Source organism: Aphis gossypii, chromosome X (genome assembly GCF_020184175.1).
Source record: "Aphis gossypii isolate Hap1 chromosome X, ASM2018417v2, whole genome shotgun sequence".
In the NCBI taxonomy this organism is placed as follows: Eukaryota; Metazoa; Arthropoda; class Insecta; order Hemiptera; family Aphididae; genus Aphis; species Aphis gossypii.
The window spans coordinates 57,249,020-57,265,889 of NC_065533.1; the positions used below are offsets into that span (position 1 = coordinate 57,249,020).

The 16,870-nt window shown below is 24.8% G+C and overlaps 2 protein-coding genes across 2 annotated transcripts; both read right to left on the reverse strand.

Annotated features, from left to right (window-relative positions):
* Positions 1–1,567: 1,567 nt before the first annotated feature.
* On the reverse strand, positions 1,568–5,254 carry LOC114127780 (transcription initiation factor IIA subunit 2). The gene is made up of 4 exons (XM_027992103.2): positions 4,974–5,254; positions 4,775–4,879; positions 1,958–2,087; positions 1,568–1,883 (listed from the first exon to the last, which is right to left on the reverse strand). The coding sequence occupies exons 1-4, from the start codon at positions 5,043–5,045 to the stop codon at positions 1,852–1,854; spliced, it is 339 nt and encodes a 112-aa protein (XP_027847904.1). The 5' UTR covers positions 5,046–5,254; the 3' UTR covers positions 1,568–1,851.
* Positions 5,255–5,959: 705 nt separating this feature from the next.
* On the reverse strand, positions 5,960–6,682 carry LOC126552920 (uncharacterized). Its single transcript, XM_050208069.1, has 2 exons — positions 6,428–6,682; positions 5,960–6,328 (listed from the first exon to the last, which is right to left on the reverse strand). Exons 1-2 carry the CDS (start codon positions 6,497–6,499, stop codon positions 5,960–5,962), a joined length of 441 nt encoding a protein of 146 aa, XP_050064026.1. The 5' UTR covers positions 6,500–6,682.
* Between the last annotated feature and the right edge of the window lie 10,188 nt (positions 6,683–16,870).

Here is a 16,870-nt window from a genome sequence, read left to right on the forward strand (position 1 = left end):
TAGTCACTATTGATAACAAATTTTAAGAACTCTGTCAATAGACTATCTGTGTCTTATATTTCTAATAATTGTTATTGTAAGCTGACAATGTATACATAGGCATACCCGCTTATGGCATATTATTTTTATTGAATTCCAGTTCGTACATTTTTACATTTCAAGCATTAATTTTTTTTTTTTTTTTTTTATCTGTAAAGTATTTGAAACATTTATGAATGTACCCAATATTGGCAATACTTAATAAAATAAACATTATATTATTAACATCATAAAATTAAATAAACGTGAAATTTGAATATTTTAGTTGTTGATGCATTAAATATAAATGTTTATGTATCAAAATGATTGAATAAATATTCAGCCTACTCATTACAGCAAAAATGGACTAACCAAAGAAATATACATCTTCCCTATGAAAATATAATATTATGAACCAGATCAGTCAAGGAATGATGAAAAGTAAATGAAAAAAATACATTAATATTGAAGGAAATTTAACTTTTTTTTATTATTTAACTGATGACTAAAAATGTTTTTTAAAAATTGATTTATCAAACTAATACTGAAATACAAGTATGTATTTTTTATTAAAAAAGTATAATCATACAAACTAGTTTATACATTTATGAGTTATAAAAAGGATATATTATATATTTTTTATTATGTTAACCTAATTATACTTAAAAAATTTTTGGAAAAAAAATTAGTTATAGTACTTTGTCTATAATTGGAACTACGATTTCCTCCAGTTTATTGTTATAAGCAAATAAAAAAACCAATTTTTATTTTAAAACAACATATTTATATCTGAATCATCATTGTAATCAATATTTTAATATCCAACCAAAATTATTTACAAGAGATATAAAACCAACCAAATAAATGGTTAGAAATTATTTTATCAGATATATTGTTATGTACAGCATCATAATAAGTAGATCCACTGTATTTTAAAAATTGTATCACTTTACATAGTATAGTATTGTGTTTAAATAACATCAAATTTAATTGTAAAATATAGTATTTAAGTATTTTAAAAAATACTAGTAGATATCTACTATCTAATAAAATCAATAAGTATTTCCAATTTTATCCTCCTCTAACATGCAATAGTGAAAAGTCATTATTAATACAAATAGTAAAATATTTATAATTTGCCCTTGTATTAAATGCTGATAGTTTATAAAAGTGGATAAATTGTTTATTTATTAAAATAAACTACATTCTTTTCTATATTTATTATTATGATTCATTGAGAGCAATTTATTATTAAAGAGTTGAAAACTTAGTCATAGAGTAATAACATATAAATGTATAGAATTATAAATATACTAATTTCCTATATTCATAGTTTAATAATACATATTTTAAGTTAATTTAGCAATAAATTTACAGTAGCTAAAAATATGCAAGTATAATAACATTACTATTCAATCAATACTATATGTTCTATCTCTACCTTAATTTGTAGATATATTTAATGTTTTTGTAGAATTTTGAGTATTTAATTAACTTTGGTAAAATCAAAACCATATCCAATTTTATCTAGTTAAAGAAATAAAAAATATAAAGAGCTAAATTTAGTTTTATTGAAAGGTTAAATTTTTAAATTAACTAATACATTTTTGATTTGTTGAATCAATTAATTTTCACAATTTATTTGAAATACTAAATGCAAAAATAAAGTCACAAAGTTCTAAGCAGTTTCAGCTAATTAAATTAAATTCGAAAATGTAGATAATACACGAAAAATAAGTACATCAACAATGTTATATAAGTACATCAACAATATTTTGTGAGAGTAGAAATTAATAATAATAGTAATAATAGTAACTTTTAAAACAGTCAATATTAATTTTTCTTTGAATTTTCATCAGTTACACCTGAAAATGTAAAATTAATCATTAATAAGATAACTACATTGTATTAATTAGTAAAACAAGATAAAAATATTTACTTTTTCCATCACATGCAACAATTTTCAATTTTTCGACTTTAGCCATTTCTTGTGTTTCTTTGAACTCTACATCACTTAACATAAATGTCCAAACATTGTCACAAAATCTATAGGTGTCCATTTTTCCAGCCTAGAATACCAAATAGAACAAATGTTTAAAATATTATACATAAATAATACCTCTTAACCAGATTATTTAAGCTAGATATTAATAGTTAAACAAAGTTCTATAATTTTCAAAAACGCTTAGCAAAAAACCCTCAAGCTATATAAAATGTTTCTAAAAAATAATTTGAAAAACTGATATTGAATCAAGAAATTAATATTGAAAAAATGTTAACAAATAATAGTTATATAATCAAATAATTTATTTTTGGGTAAAAAAAAAACTTTTATTAACACTTACATTGTTTTGAAACTCTTAGTGTTTATCACTTATAAAATAGTTATTCAAGGTCTATCTAAATCAGGTACACATTTTGTATTATCATTGTTTAAATTGTAATTTAATAATTGTTACTGTATAACAAGATATTGCCTATAGAATATGAGTTACTTGTTCAGAAATGTATAATTCTATTTTTATTTATTTTAAAAATATAAATAGAACTAGTAAGTAAATGCAAAATATATTTTCATTTTACACAGTTAAATGGATACCCCAAATAATCATTTAATATTATATAAAATAATTTGAATAATGTTATCTACAAATTTGATTATATTGGTGCAATGTATCAATGTGGTAACTTATTAATACTCGTTATTATTATTTTACACTATATAACTAAATTCAGAAATATCAACAACTTATATAGGGCCATATTATTGCTTAGTCTGTTTAAGCTAGGGCGACAGGGTCAAAACAAAATAGTAAAATATCAATGTTTAAAGAAGTAAATTTACTACAAATTTGGTCAAGTTTGGATTTCGAAAAAATATCAAATGCACATTGCACATATTACATGTAACATAATAAAAATCATAGGTAAAAAGAAATTCTAAATCTAATGGTAATGATTTCAATGTTGTGAAATCAAAATAAAGTGTTTTATAACATTTAAAATTATGAATCTTGTGTATTCACCATAATTATGATTGGTTTTTAAGTTTAAAATACTTATATAATAAAATACACAGATAATAAATACGGAACAGATTTTAATGTAATAGAAAAGCAAATACCAAATATGCACATTAATATGAACTTATTTTTATTGAAATGTATCAAAAACAATGAGAAAATGTAAAAAAAAAAGAAATATATAAATATAGTAGCATCCGTTCCCTAGTAATGAATAACGCTAGACAATATTTCAGTCATTAAGAGAGTGCTACAGCTAACCCACGTGTGTTGTCTTAAATAATTCATTATGTGTAATTAAATTTAATATTAGAGAGAATTCACCAATTATCAAAATTAAAAGTAAGAACATTATCAATAATTAAATATTAGATTTTTTACAATATTTTAATTTTTAAGCAAGAAATGAGTATATAAAATATTACAAATTTAAAATACTCATATGTATTTTATTTTAAGTATAGTGTAATATATTTTATTACAATGTCATAATGACTTTAGATTATCTGTTTCTATTCAATCATTTATTGACAACATTTTATCAGTGGCATAGCAACGGGTAGGCCTGAGCCTACCCACTTTTCATCCAAAAAAAATATTTTATATTGTATCAAATGTGTAGTTTATAAGACAATTATACAATTGATAGGTACTATTTGTTTTACATTTTAAAATAAATGTTTATAATATACAATAGTCAGTTACATTTTTATTTGATAAAAATATTCATTAATAATCTTTACATCAAAATATTGGATCTACCCAAGAAAAAGTGTTTAGCTATATCACTACATTTGATATCGAAATGGAATGCAAAATTACTATGAAAACAATTGGATATATATAACAGTCTCATTACTTGCGGCTTGTGTTGAGTAAACTTCTTCATTGATCCCGATTTAATAAAAACAAAATAATATCAAAAGCAACACAACCAATTACAATTAATATTGTAATGTTATCTGTGATTTTCCAAATGCAACATTTTCTAATTTTAATAATATATTTTACTACAATGCATGTAATGCAAGTGATTTGACTATTCGGGAATTCAAAATAATTATTTGACTTTTTTGATGTAAAATATATAATGTAGATAATATTTTTTTTCTTTATTTTTGAAAACTTAATAGAAAATTGTTTTTCATCTTAATTTGCAATGGCTGAACATAAAAACATTAAAAACAAATGTATTTCATAAAAATTTTAAAGAAATTGATTTAATTCAATATTATATTACTGATGTTAAATAATTTATTACATATTTTGGCCATTTTTAATACTACAGATAGGTACATTTATATAATTAGACATTTTTATCATATATTAATCTTAGCCTAACTAACTAAATACTTAATTTACAGATTCTAAACAAAATAATTAGCCAACAAAAATACTTGTATAAAATATAAAAATGATTGAATTTTATGAAGAACATGTAAAAAATTGAATTAAATATTTATATTTATTTATTTATAAATATATATGAATATATTATTTAATTTATCAAATTAATGTATATTTTCTATATAATTATTTGGATAATTTTTGTCAACTCTTGAAATAGGTATAATATAAAACAGAGTTCATATTAGCCAACCGACCCTTCAACGTTATGTAAAAGTGTGGAAGTATTTACATTTGTGGGGCTTATATAGTTATATTTATTAATGTTCTACACTATGAACTACCTATTAATTTTTAGTTCTTTACATAAACATTAAACAATTTACCTTAAATGTAATTTTAGACTTGACTCGAGTAGCCAACGAATTGTTTACTGACTTATCGAATTGCAGCAGGATTTTCATGCCGAGAGCGGGTGTTATTTGACCATACTGAAAAACCAAAATGTACATTCCAATTAGTATGTTATTAGGTAATAATGCGTTAGCGAACGGTCCATAATATCGACCGAGAAGTATACATTACCTGAATCATTTCATCAATGCTCTCTTGTAGAGTATTCCCCAAAGTCGTGTTTCTGTATAGCTGATAAGACATGTTGGCACAAAACGACGAGTTTCAAACGCCTCAATGTACGGAAAAGTGCGGTATAGGGCGACGGACAAAATGATTCAAAGACGTGACATCGATGATTGATCGGAGTTACCGACGAGGCAAAGTAAAACGCGTGTGGCGTCGGGTGTCGACCCGGACGAAATATCGAATCAACAGCTCCGCTTACGCTCGCTCAATCGATCGGCATCACTACTGAATACTGATAAGCGTTATAGATAACGTTTAAACGGCCTACGGTTCATTTGGTCCACACTACTAACTGTATCGTTCGTTGACGTATTCTCGTGATTATATTTATTATTATTATTATTATTTACTAGGCGTATAGTCAAATCGGGATGAAAAAAAAATTCAAAGCATTGGAAAAATCAATCGCAAAAAATTCCGGTAAAACAAAAAATGATTTATTTGAAAAAAAAAATTCAATAATTACCTATTGGTACGTATAGTAACCAGAACTTGTTTACCCTTTACCTACGTTTTGTCGTAGTTTCGGACTCTGTTCCTTCGCAGTTCGCGGTATGGACTGACACGTCTAAAATCTCAAGATTTTCATAAATAATTATTAAACTAGATTAAAAAATAATTTATCTATTAACCTTGCAAAAAGCAACCGGACAATTATAATTAGGTAACGAGTAATAACCATATTATAGTAGGACCTACCCCATAACGATAAGGCATAGGCGGATATTTGGTTTCATCTGTGGGGGGGCTTAACATTTTTGTCTTATTCATTAGCGGAAACAAATATTTTTAGTCACTTCCGACGCTTCCACCTACTAACTGTAGTGGCTACTCCTATTTGATTTTAGCTGAGGCACCAAATATATATTATAATATAGGTAATAGGAACAAAAAAAATAATAAAATATTGAATAGCTACTAAATAATTTTTATTTTAATTGTATATATCTATTTTTTTGTGCAAATATATTAACAATTGTTTCAGTATTAATAGATTTAGAAATTTCTTTTTCAATATATAATATTGAGGTGTTGTTGAACCTTTCCTGCAGCATAGAAGCTCGAAGCCAAGTTTTTATTCTACGCATGGCTGAAAAACTCCTTTCACAAGTGGAGGAACTTATAGGAATTGTTAAAGCAACTTGAAATAGTTTATATAAATTAGGGAAAGTCTGTTTTGTTAAAACCTTTTTCACATCATTTAAAGTTATATAATTTTCATCAGTAGACTGCAATATACAATTCTTTGCCACTTCTATTTCTGACTGTAATACATTTTTAGATACATTCATCAAATCCTGAAAAATATACAAAATACAGGTTCACTTTTAATAAAACTAGATAACTAGAGCATAGGTAAGTAAAAATTAATTTTCAGAAACCGATACAATACTTACTTTATAATGATCTACAAAGAAAAGACTTTCCTCAAAGTTTAATTGAAAAAATTGATCAACAGCTGTAGCCATTTGAAGGCTTTCAGTAGAAAATCTTTTTTCCAGATTTATCAAGATAGCATCAAATACAGGAAAGAAAGCATTTTTTTTAAAATAATCTTCAATGGTTTCAATGGTGTCATTAATATTTTGTTCAGCACTAGTGGTTACAGTAGTATCAAAATGTTTAAGATTGTGTGGCTCTTGTCTTTTTCTTTTGCATCCTAATTAAGTAAATATTAACTTAAAATTATTATAATTATAAATAAATATAATATGTTATTAAATCTTACCTATAGATGGTGTTTGTATTGATATTCCGTTGTCTTTAGCAAAGATTTCTATTTCACACCAAAGCTTAGAAAAATACTCTGTTGTTCTAGAATTTTTAAAAGTCATCATCATACCTTCAATAATATTTTTAGATTCCCCTAAGGTTGCATTTTTTTCTTGAAATTTGTTAGAAACAATATTAATATTAATTAATACTTTATGTAAGATAAATAAATAAACTATAAATCGTCCACTTTTTAAATTTGTTAATATACCTAAAATAAAAATATTGGAATTTAAATACTTTGGAATCATTAATTATTACTTATTATATTATACCAATTGCTTCATTTACTCCTCTATCTTCTTCATTTTCAATTTCTTCTTCTAAAGCTTGAATAATTGCTTTATAACTGTTTTTAACAGACTCTATATTTCGATAACGGCAATTCCATCTAGTGTCACTAAGTCTAATCATTGTCGTATGTTTTATTCCTAGTTTAGTTTGAATCTCAGTTAATTTTTGATTTTTCGACGGATGAGAAAAATGTACGTACAGGGATTCTAAAGTGTTGAACACATGCCTTGTTTCCTAATATTAATATAAGTAATAAATAAAATCATGAAGATCTAAAATGTATATAAGTATTCATTACCTTTACATATTTACACATATCAATTACAATGAGGTTCATTTTATGAGCCATACAGTGGGTATAAATAGCATAAGGATATTGATTTTTTATTTTATTTTGTAGTCCATTAAATTTCCCAGACATAACATTTGCACCGTCATATGACTGAGCAACTATTTGTGGTTTAGAACTAAGTTTACACTTTTTTAGGTACCATAATATGTAATGATATAAACTTTCAGCATCTTGATTCTTAGAACAATCTATAAAACCGAGAAATCTCTCAACAACATCTAGATTTTTAACATATCTAACACATAATGCCATTTGTTCTTGTTTGTAACACCTATAAATTAATTTAATAAAAATAAATTTAGAAGTCCATGTATAAAACATAATTTATACTTCACCTTGCTTCATCACACATAATTCCAAACACCTCAACGTCTTCAATATCTTTCACAATTATTTCTTTCACAACATCTGCACATATATTTATAAGTTCATCTTGAATTATATGACTTGAGTAATTGGTTTTAAGATTAAATTTTTTTCCAAATTCCTCATTACTTTTTGCTAACAATTTACATAATTCTTTAAAGTTTCCTAAAAATATATTAATTTTTTGCAAATAATTATCATAATTAGATATTTTACATTTAAGATCATTTGAGACTATTAATAATATTATTTATTACTTTTTAGTTGTTAGTTCAATACCTTGATTTAAAGAATCTTTTGTCTCGTCGTGTCCCCTTAAACCAATTCCTTGACAACTTATAAATAAAACAATATCAACTAACATTTTCATATATTTTTTATTACTTTCAACCATCAATGCATGCTGAGAAGATATTTGAGAATAAACACTACCAGTTTCTTTTGTTTTCTGATATTCTGACCATTTAACCATACATATAAGATGTAAATTACTTTTAGCATGTGCATTCAATTTATTGAGTTTACTTTTATTTCCATCTTTAAATCCACTACAAACACTCAACTATAAATTAATAATTATAATATACTTATATTAATAATTATAATTGAAAAATTATAAATAAAGCATAAATACAAAGCACTTGCTTTTTTCCAATTTCTAAAACCAACTAGAAAGCTATTTTCAAAATTGCCACTATTTCCAGTACTAAAATTTCTACAAGCAAAGCAAAAAATTGAATCTTTTGATATACTATATTCAAGCCATTCATATGTTTTGTAATGCTTATGATTGAAAGCGCGATTTTGTGTACCAAATTTAGTTAGTGGATATGACTGCAATATATTTAATTTAAATATAATATAATAACTTAAACTATGTTTAGTGTTTACCTACAATTGTACTTACTGTTAAAATTGGTCGCACAGGGCCTGTTATTAAAGTTCCCAAGTCGGAAATGACATTTTTATCTACAATATTTTCAACACTGTTTTGTGTAGTTATATCAATGTTTAAACCAATATTTAAATCTTCATTTTCAGATTCTAGTGTTGTTGTTGACGAGGAATTAGTAACAACTAATTTTTGTTTTTTAATATTAAAGACATCAAACATTCTTTTAGCCATTATTGAATTAATTACAATTTAAAATTTAAAATTAATTGATTACTTCAGATAAATACACAATTCACACAAATAATATAAAATTATATTGTTTATTTGTTTAGCACGTCACTTATGGAAAACCACGCGTAGGTAATAGGTATTAAAAACACAAAAAAAAAAAATTAAGGCGATCACCGTATACGCTCCAAAAACGTAATCGACACTAATGCTGTGGCGGTCTGCAGCAGTGCAGCTTGCGTATTTATAACTTTACAGGTATCGGAAAACAAGTTCTAGAATATTCGCGATTATCAATATATTATACTTACAAAATATGGTTTTCCCAACAACGATAAGCCGTGAATATTCCAGATCATTATCGTATAGTCGTATCTCAACAAAATAAAATAACAATTGTAAATATCAAATATTGAAACACATAATTTATTAATTTGACGTTTACATTCTGGGGGTGCTTAAGCCCCCCCAAGTCCCCCCCGATATCCGCCTATGCGATAAGGTCATAACGACAAAACACATTCATTTCGACCAAATAATCCAACAAAAGCCTATTGCCATATAATATTAACGGCTGTAATTTTATTATTCGAGTACGAAAATCGTATAATAATGAATCGTCAAAAAGCCATATAGTTTGTCGGTAACGTTCCTATCATCGCGATATCGATACAACACCTTCATCATAATCCGAAAAAAATACCGCCGTAAGTAGGTACTTTATTATTATTAGGTATCAAAATGAATTAGTTTCTGGGCTTCTGGGCTAAATTTTAAATAGGTACAAAAATATTTGTACATATCGACTAAAATGTAGTAGGTAGGTACTTATGAGTGAATGTCAACGACATTCATATTTAACCGATACTTGAATTGAAAGGGTAGGAAGTCACAAACTCCTTTTTGTAATATATAATATAATATAATTATTTTGTCGTTGAAAATTTTTATATATTATGTACCTATATTAGAAAATTTAATAAAAGGATTCTCATAAGTAGTTTATACTGGGCCCAAACGATTAAAAAAATATGTAAACTAACTTTTTGTATACACATTTTAAGTTAAAATTAAGTATTTAAACAAAGACAAATAAGAACTTTATAGTTGCCTATATTTTTTAATTAAAAAATTGTTTCGTGAATATTTGAAACTTTTACATTTATTATAAGATATTTAAGTATACACAACCTTTTTTTTCAGAATATTCAGAATAATTATATAGGTACTAGATATTGTCTATATTAGTTCTACGGTAAGTCAAATTTGACTCAAAATATAATAAATATATACTATTAATTTTATAATGAATGCAATTTTTTGGCAAAAGTTAATTCAATTTGCCGTATTACTATAATATTAAAATAAATTACCTACTATAATAATTTCAATACATGCAGTATATCAAAACATATACCTACTTATAATACCTACATTCTAATACTCTAATAGAATACCTAGTTTTCGCTCAGTTGTTTTTCGTATGCAATGATTTACAGCATTAAATTCAATTTTAACACATTTAGGTATGAGTAAAGAGATACACAAGATGAGCGTCATCATTTTCGGCCAACACTTAGAGTTCCTTTTTCGGCCACTGTTCCTTTTTTACTAGCACAGTTTTCCTTAAAATTTACAATTATAACAACCTTATCTTATTTTTTTAATATGTTTGTATCCAAGAATGTGATTTTTTTATAAAAAATATTAATACAGCTTTGTAAAAAACTAATAAAATAAAATAATTGGCAATAGAATAAAATGGTATAATAATATCATAGGTACATTAATCGAATACAAATTAATATAGTCTTATAATAATAAAATATACATTCATGGTTCATGAATATTATCAAAAACTAAGATTAAGTTTTATTTTTTATAATTGTATGATATTTGTATGACAAATTTGTCAAACAAAAATTAATTTTTCAATTTAACAAAGGTAATAATAATATGTGTTCAGTAAGTTCAGTTGTTATAATTGTAAATTTTAAAGAAAACTATGCTGGCCAAAAAGGAAACTGTAAGTGTTGGCCGAAAAGGGAGTCGCCCCACAAAATAAATACCTATTGACCTGCAGGGGAGCGATTATCCACTTTCCCCTTTCTTATATATTTATTTTTTAATTTAGTTACCTAACTTAATATTCAAAAAATTCAACCAGGCCTTGAACAAACTGTATCATTATAATATTTATAACTCGATTAAAAGTAAACAATACAATAATCTATAAATAGGTATTAATATATTATGTACTTTGATGGTTAACTATTTAATGTAACAATTGTATTAAATAAATAATCATTTTGTATCGATTTTTTCTGGAGTTTATCATTACATAATGTTATTATTTTTTGTACAAAACAAACAAGTTTTATTTTTTAGTACCGCAACAAATCAACTCTTAAGATGACGAGTGTTTTTACAATAACTTTAAAGCCAGTTTTAATGTTATGCAAGTGTTTAGGCATCATAAACATATCTTATAATTTTGGATCTAACGGATTATTGGTCAGAAATACAAATTCGACATATTATTCATTTTTTGAATTTACAAAAACAGTTTTGTTGGTGATGTTTACTTACAATATTCATACAAAAGTAATCTTTCCCGATAACATCATTCTATATAAATTTTGGGTCGTCATTATTACATCGAAAATATCAGAAACTTGGATTATAAAGTATGATAAATATTTAAAATTGTCAAAAGTTATTTTAATTATTTTTTAAATAAGTAGTATAAAATCTCAAAGTCATCTATATAATTAATAAACTCATTATATTATACGTATTTGCCATACGATAAAAAATAAATAATTATAGATACGTATACCTACTAACCAATTTGAAGTTCAATGATTTTAATTATTATTTTATTTACTTTTAAATTTAAGTGTAGGTGTGCATTGGGAATTATCTATTATTGAAATAATTTTTATTTTTAACAACTTACTGAGAATGCTAAGAAAACTATTAATAAAATACTTTTTTTTCATTCTTCTATGTATAATCTGTATGTTAATATATTTTAACAATAAGCAAAAATGATGATGTATGAATTATAGTCATATGATTTTTTTTCATACAAGAAGAATGTATTTGTTTACTAAATTTTGCATAAGCGTGTTTCAATCAATTATGATGTTTGGGTCGCATTTCTGATTTAGTCCAGAAGATTTTTGGGATCACCTGAAATGATAAGAACAAATTATTTGGAGAAGAGAGGGTTGTGTAAAGTTATCTGTAGAATAAATTTTGTTTTGTACAGCAAGTTAGAATCTATAGAGATATATTAACAGAACGTGTGATTAAAAATGGTACTTTGGTAATTTGACAGAGAAATTTTGATTGAAAGTGTACCTACTGTGTGGAACTCTTTTTAATTTTTTTTTTTTTTTGTTTTTTTATAGTGTGCCCCAATGTTTTACTCCGTAAGTCTTTATAGACTTGGTGAGAATAGCATAAGAAAAGTTTTATTTTTCAGATTAATATATTTAGATACAAGAAGAGTTCGTAATATATATTGTGAATTGTCGATATAACGTAGTAATTTAAACCAAAGAAATTAGCATTAGTGTGGATTCTCTGTGTTAATCTACAATTTAGATGATATTTAGGCTCTTTAGGCCTAGGTAACGTGCGTTTTGTGTTGTAGAAAGATTTTATTATTCATGGTATGATATTTTATCGGTCTGAGCATGAATGTGTAGTGAATAGATTTTGATTTGTTCACATTATATAAATTTTTTTAACGATTACAATTTAGAATTATAACTAGAGTTAGGGTATTGATGACTCTTACATTTTTAGCTATACATTTTTTTTCATATTTTAGGTTTTTTTTTAGTTTTGTACAATGTGAATATCATTATTCTCAAATTTTAGATTTTTAAGAAAATTTGTATAGTATTCAAAAAAATAATTGTATTATTATTATTATTGTGTTGTTTTTGTTATAAATTAATTTATTACGTACCGATAACATTTTAACTTCCATTAACTGACAGACGTCATCGTCTTTTGTTTGAAAACATTAAAAATCAGATGTATTTTAATTGCATAAAAATACGGAGGATAGGTATGCAAAATAACAAAATTCTTGTTTTCATTAAGAAACATTTTTTTTTACTTTAAATAAAACTTAAAATTTAAATGTTTATTAGCTATTGTCTATTAAAATTTTACAATTCATATTTTGAACTCCATAGATATACTTATAATCCCTCATTATATGTATTAATAATTATGATTTTTAAATTAAATTGTTTTCACTTATTTAAGTAGATTTGTTTGGTTATTTTTTAAGAGTATTTTTTAGATTTTTAAAGTATTTCTGTATATTTTGTTTGGGTATTTTTATTATTTTTGTTTGTGTAGGTCATCGACATCCTATCTCTAACTATAACTAAAAACAATGTTCAACATAAGTATTTATTAAAAAACTATTATCAATATTTTTTTCGTTTCTCTTAGGTTGATTAATGGTATCATCGAATATGATCAAAAACTGACATCACTTCCAACGTACTTTAAGCCTCAACAACGTCAATTTAGTAAACATTATTGGAATAAAATATTTATTTGTACATCTCTGTATTACATAGTAATTACATTTATGTACTTGTACTTATGGCCTATAAAGATAACGGATATTACTTTAATCATTTTATATTTTATCCGTTTGTCTTTTATTGTAGACTTCACAGTAATTATTTCTTCATATTTTTACTTACAAAATGTGGAGTATAGATTTGAAACATTGAATAATTTATGGAAATGCCATACGCCAGATCCAGATGGATTGTTGTCTATTCCTAGTGAATGTTCACAATATGATGTAGCAATGATGATGGATAACATACGAATTTTACACGCTGAACTATCTTACATATTAAGAATATTCAGTCAGGGTTATGGACAAATGCTTTTAGGCTTTTTTGTATTCGCTTACATCGATATATCGGTTTATATATTTTATTCATTATTCTATAAATTTTCAACTTCAACATCAGAAGATCATCGCACACTGAAAAAAATCCTAAAAGAGTCTGTACCACTCATCTTAAATTTACAAAGTATAATTCTTGTTCTGTCAATTATTATTGCTGCTTCACGAGTAAATGACAAGGTAAAAACAATACAATTAATATTCGAGTTATTAATCATAATAATTAATTATAATTATTTGTTTACTATTTATTTAATTTAATTCTCATAACTATTAACTCTATTCAGATTTACATAAGTAATTTAATTTTGTTCTATTTCGGTGTTATACAGTTTATTGAACATTAAGATTATCTGAAATTGTACACTTTAAATTTTACCTCTTATTTAGGCTTAAATATTTAAGGCAAACCAATAATGTATTGATATTACAATAATGAGTGTTTTTTTTTGTCTGTATACACATTACCAGTAGTTAATAAATACGTTCAATAAAATCTTCAATTTGAAAATGATATAAACAGTAAATTAGATTTAATTTGCACGTTAAACATTTAAAATTAAGTACCCCAGTACAGTTTCAAATAATCGGGCCCCCCCCCCCCCAAAAAAAAAAAAATAAGGACAAACTGGAATGTTTACCAATTTATGACAACAAAAATAATTTGTTTTTGTGTTTTGTAGTAACAAAATAAATTTTTATAAATACGAATACTTGCACTTTCCAGTAAATATTTATATTAATAGCATAATATACCTACTCATACTAAATTCATAGGCATCTGAAATATTTCATTTTTATTTAGTTTTTTCTTTTTGTATATATCTACAACAGGTTTCATTAAATCAACATACATAATAATTTAATATATAATTCCTAATAAGTTTTTCATTTACCAATCATATCGATAATACATGATAATACATTGTCACAATATATTTTTTGTAAGCGTTTAAAATTAGAATTTTTACAACAATTGTCAATTCTTGAACATTTTCAAACTATATTATAGTTAATAAATAATAATTCATATTTTTTTTTATCTGAGATTTGAAAATTTAAAATGATATTCATCATAAAGTTGTCTACTTAAAATATATTTGGCACTCCGGGCAAAGTTCGTAGATTGGTTTCACACCTGAACTATACAAAATATGAATTTGAGAGATAACGTGCGATCACTCAGATCATAAAAAATCTAATTTGTGTATTATTTGGAATTTTAATGCACTATACTGCATATTCAATCACTGAACCTGCCCATTGAACCACATCGTAATACGTTTACACAGTTCAGACCAACCCGGTCCAAAATTGTCTGTTTCGAACCTCTTGCAAGCGGTGGTCTTAAACTGTTCACCCCATACACTTCAGTTTTGGATTAAACCATCACAATCTAGCTATTTGTGTTTCAAACCCAAAAGTGTATGGTCACCTCATTAGTGTAGAGTTTAAATTATATTAGGCATATTGATTGACGTACCTATATTGTACATTTTTTTATAACTTGATATTTTCAGAGAAGACAGATAATATCTTATTTACGGTTAACTAAGATTTCAAATTTATCGACTGCTGAAAAAATTCAGGTAATTAATTAATATAAATTATATACTTTTAGTAATACTCGACTTTATTTTTAATTATAAACGTTAAAACTAAAAATTCATAATATGGTATTTATACTCATGGTCTACGTATTAACTAATATGAAATTTCGTACCTATTCAAAAAAATTGTGTACTATAAAATAAAAATAAACCTTTGGCGTCACATGAAATTTTCTGTGTTTCAGTTAATAGAGTTCAGCTATTTTAATATTGTCTCTACTAGAAACGAGTGTCTAGGTGGGTCTCGATAAATTGCATACCTACCGTTAAAATGCTTTTGTATTAATATCTGTCCAAATTATATATTTTAATAACTGCTATTTAGATACCTAATAGTCCTAATTAATACAAATAAAACATTTTAAGCTATAAATATCAAATTATTCAATAATCATGTAGCTATAATAAAGGGAAACATGATTATTACCTTTAAAAAAGTTAATTTAATATAATATCATGAAATACATTAAAAATAAAATAAATATTAGTGGTCATGTCAAGATTTATATTCATTACTAATCAGTTATTTGATACAAATATACAAATGTACATCATAACATAATAGAACATTTATAAATATTTTTTGTTAAAATTGTGACACATTCACTTCATAAATTCTATACGCATAATAATTTTGAGTCATTAATACATTATATACATTTAATATTTTTATATACGTACCTACACTGCTATATACACTGACATCGCTAAGGTGAGTGATATAGGTATAAAATATTATTATGTACCTATGCGACAATTATTAAATTAAAGCTACGACAAAAAAAAATGAATCGCCACCACAACATTTTCAACATTGAAAAATGTATATATGCATATTTTCAATAAATAATAATGCGTTCTAAAAATTATTGTTATTGTAAGAAACTACTAAACTTTACCAAATTTTATTTTGATTTCTATCAATTTCTTCTCGGATAAATTTTCTTCTTAACCCTAACACACATACACACTCATATCCACCCCTTTAACACGGTACTAACTAAACTGTATAATATGATAATATTTGTCTATTATTGAATATTTTACTATTTCATTTAATAATTATTTTTGAATTAGGTTAAAATGTTTATGAATCAAATATCAGTTTTTGAATCAGATGAAATTACAGCTTATGGAATTTTTAATATTAATTTGAATCTAGTTATATCAGTAAGTATGCATAATAATACAATAGTTAGTTCTAATCAATAAAAATATAGTGTGCTTTGAAAATAAGAAACCTATTCCTATAGAAATATAGACAATTAAATATTATTGTTAATAATAATAATTTATACGACCATTTTTTGAAATTATTTAGCAATTTTATATGACCTTTTTTTAAAAAAATAATAAGATATCAATAAT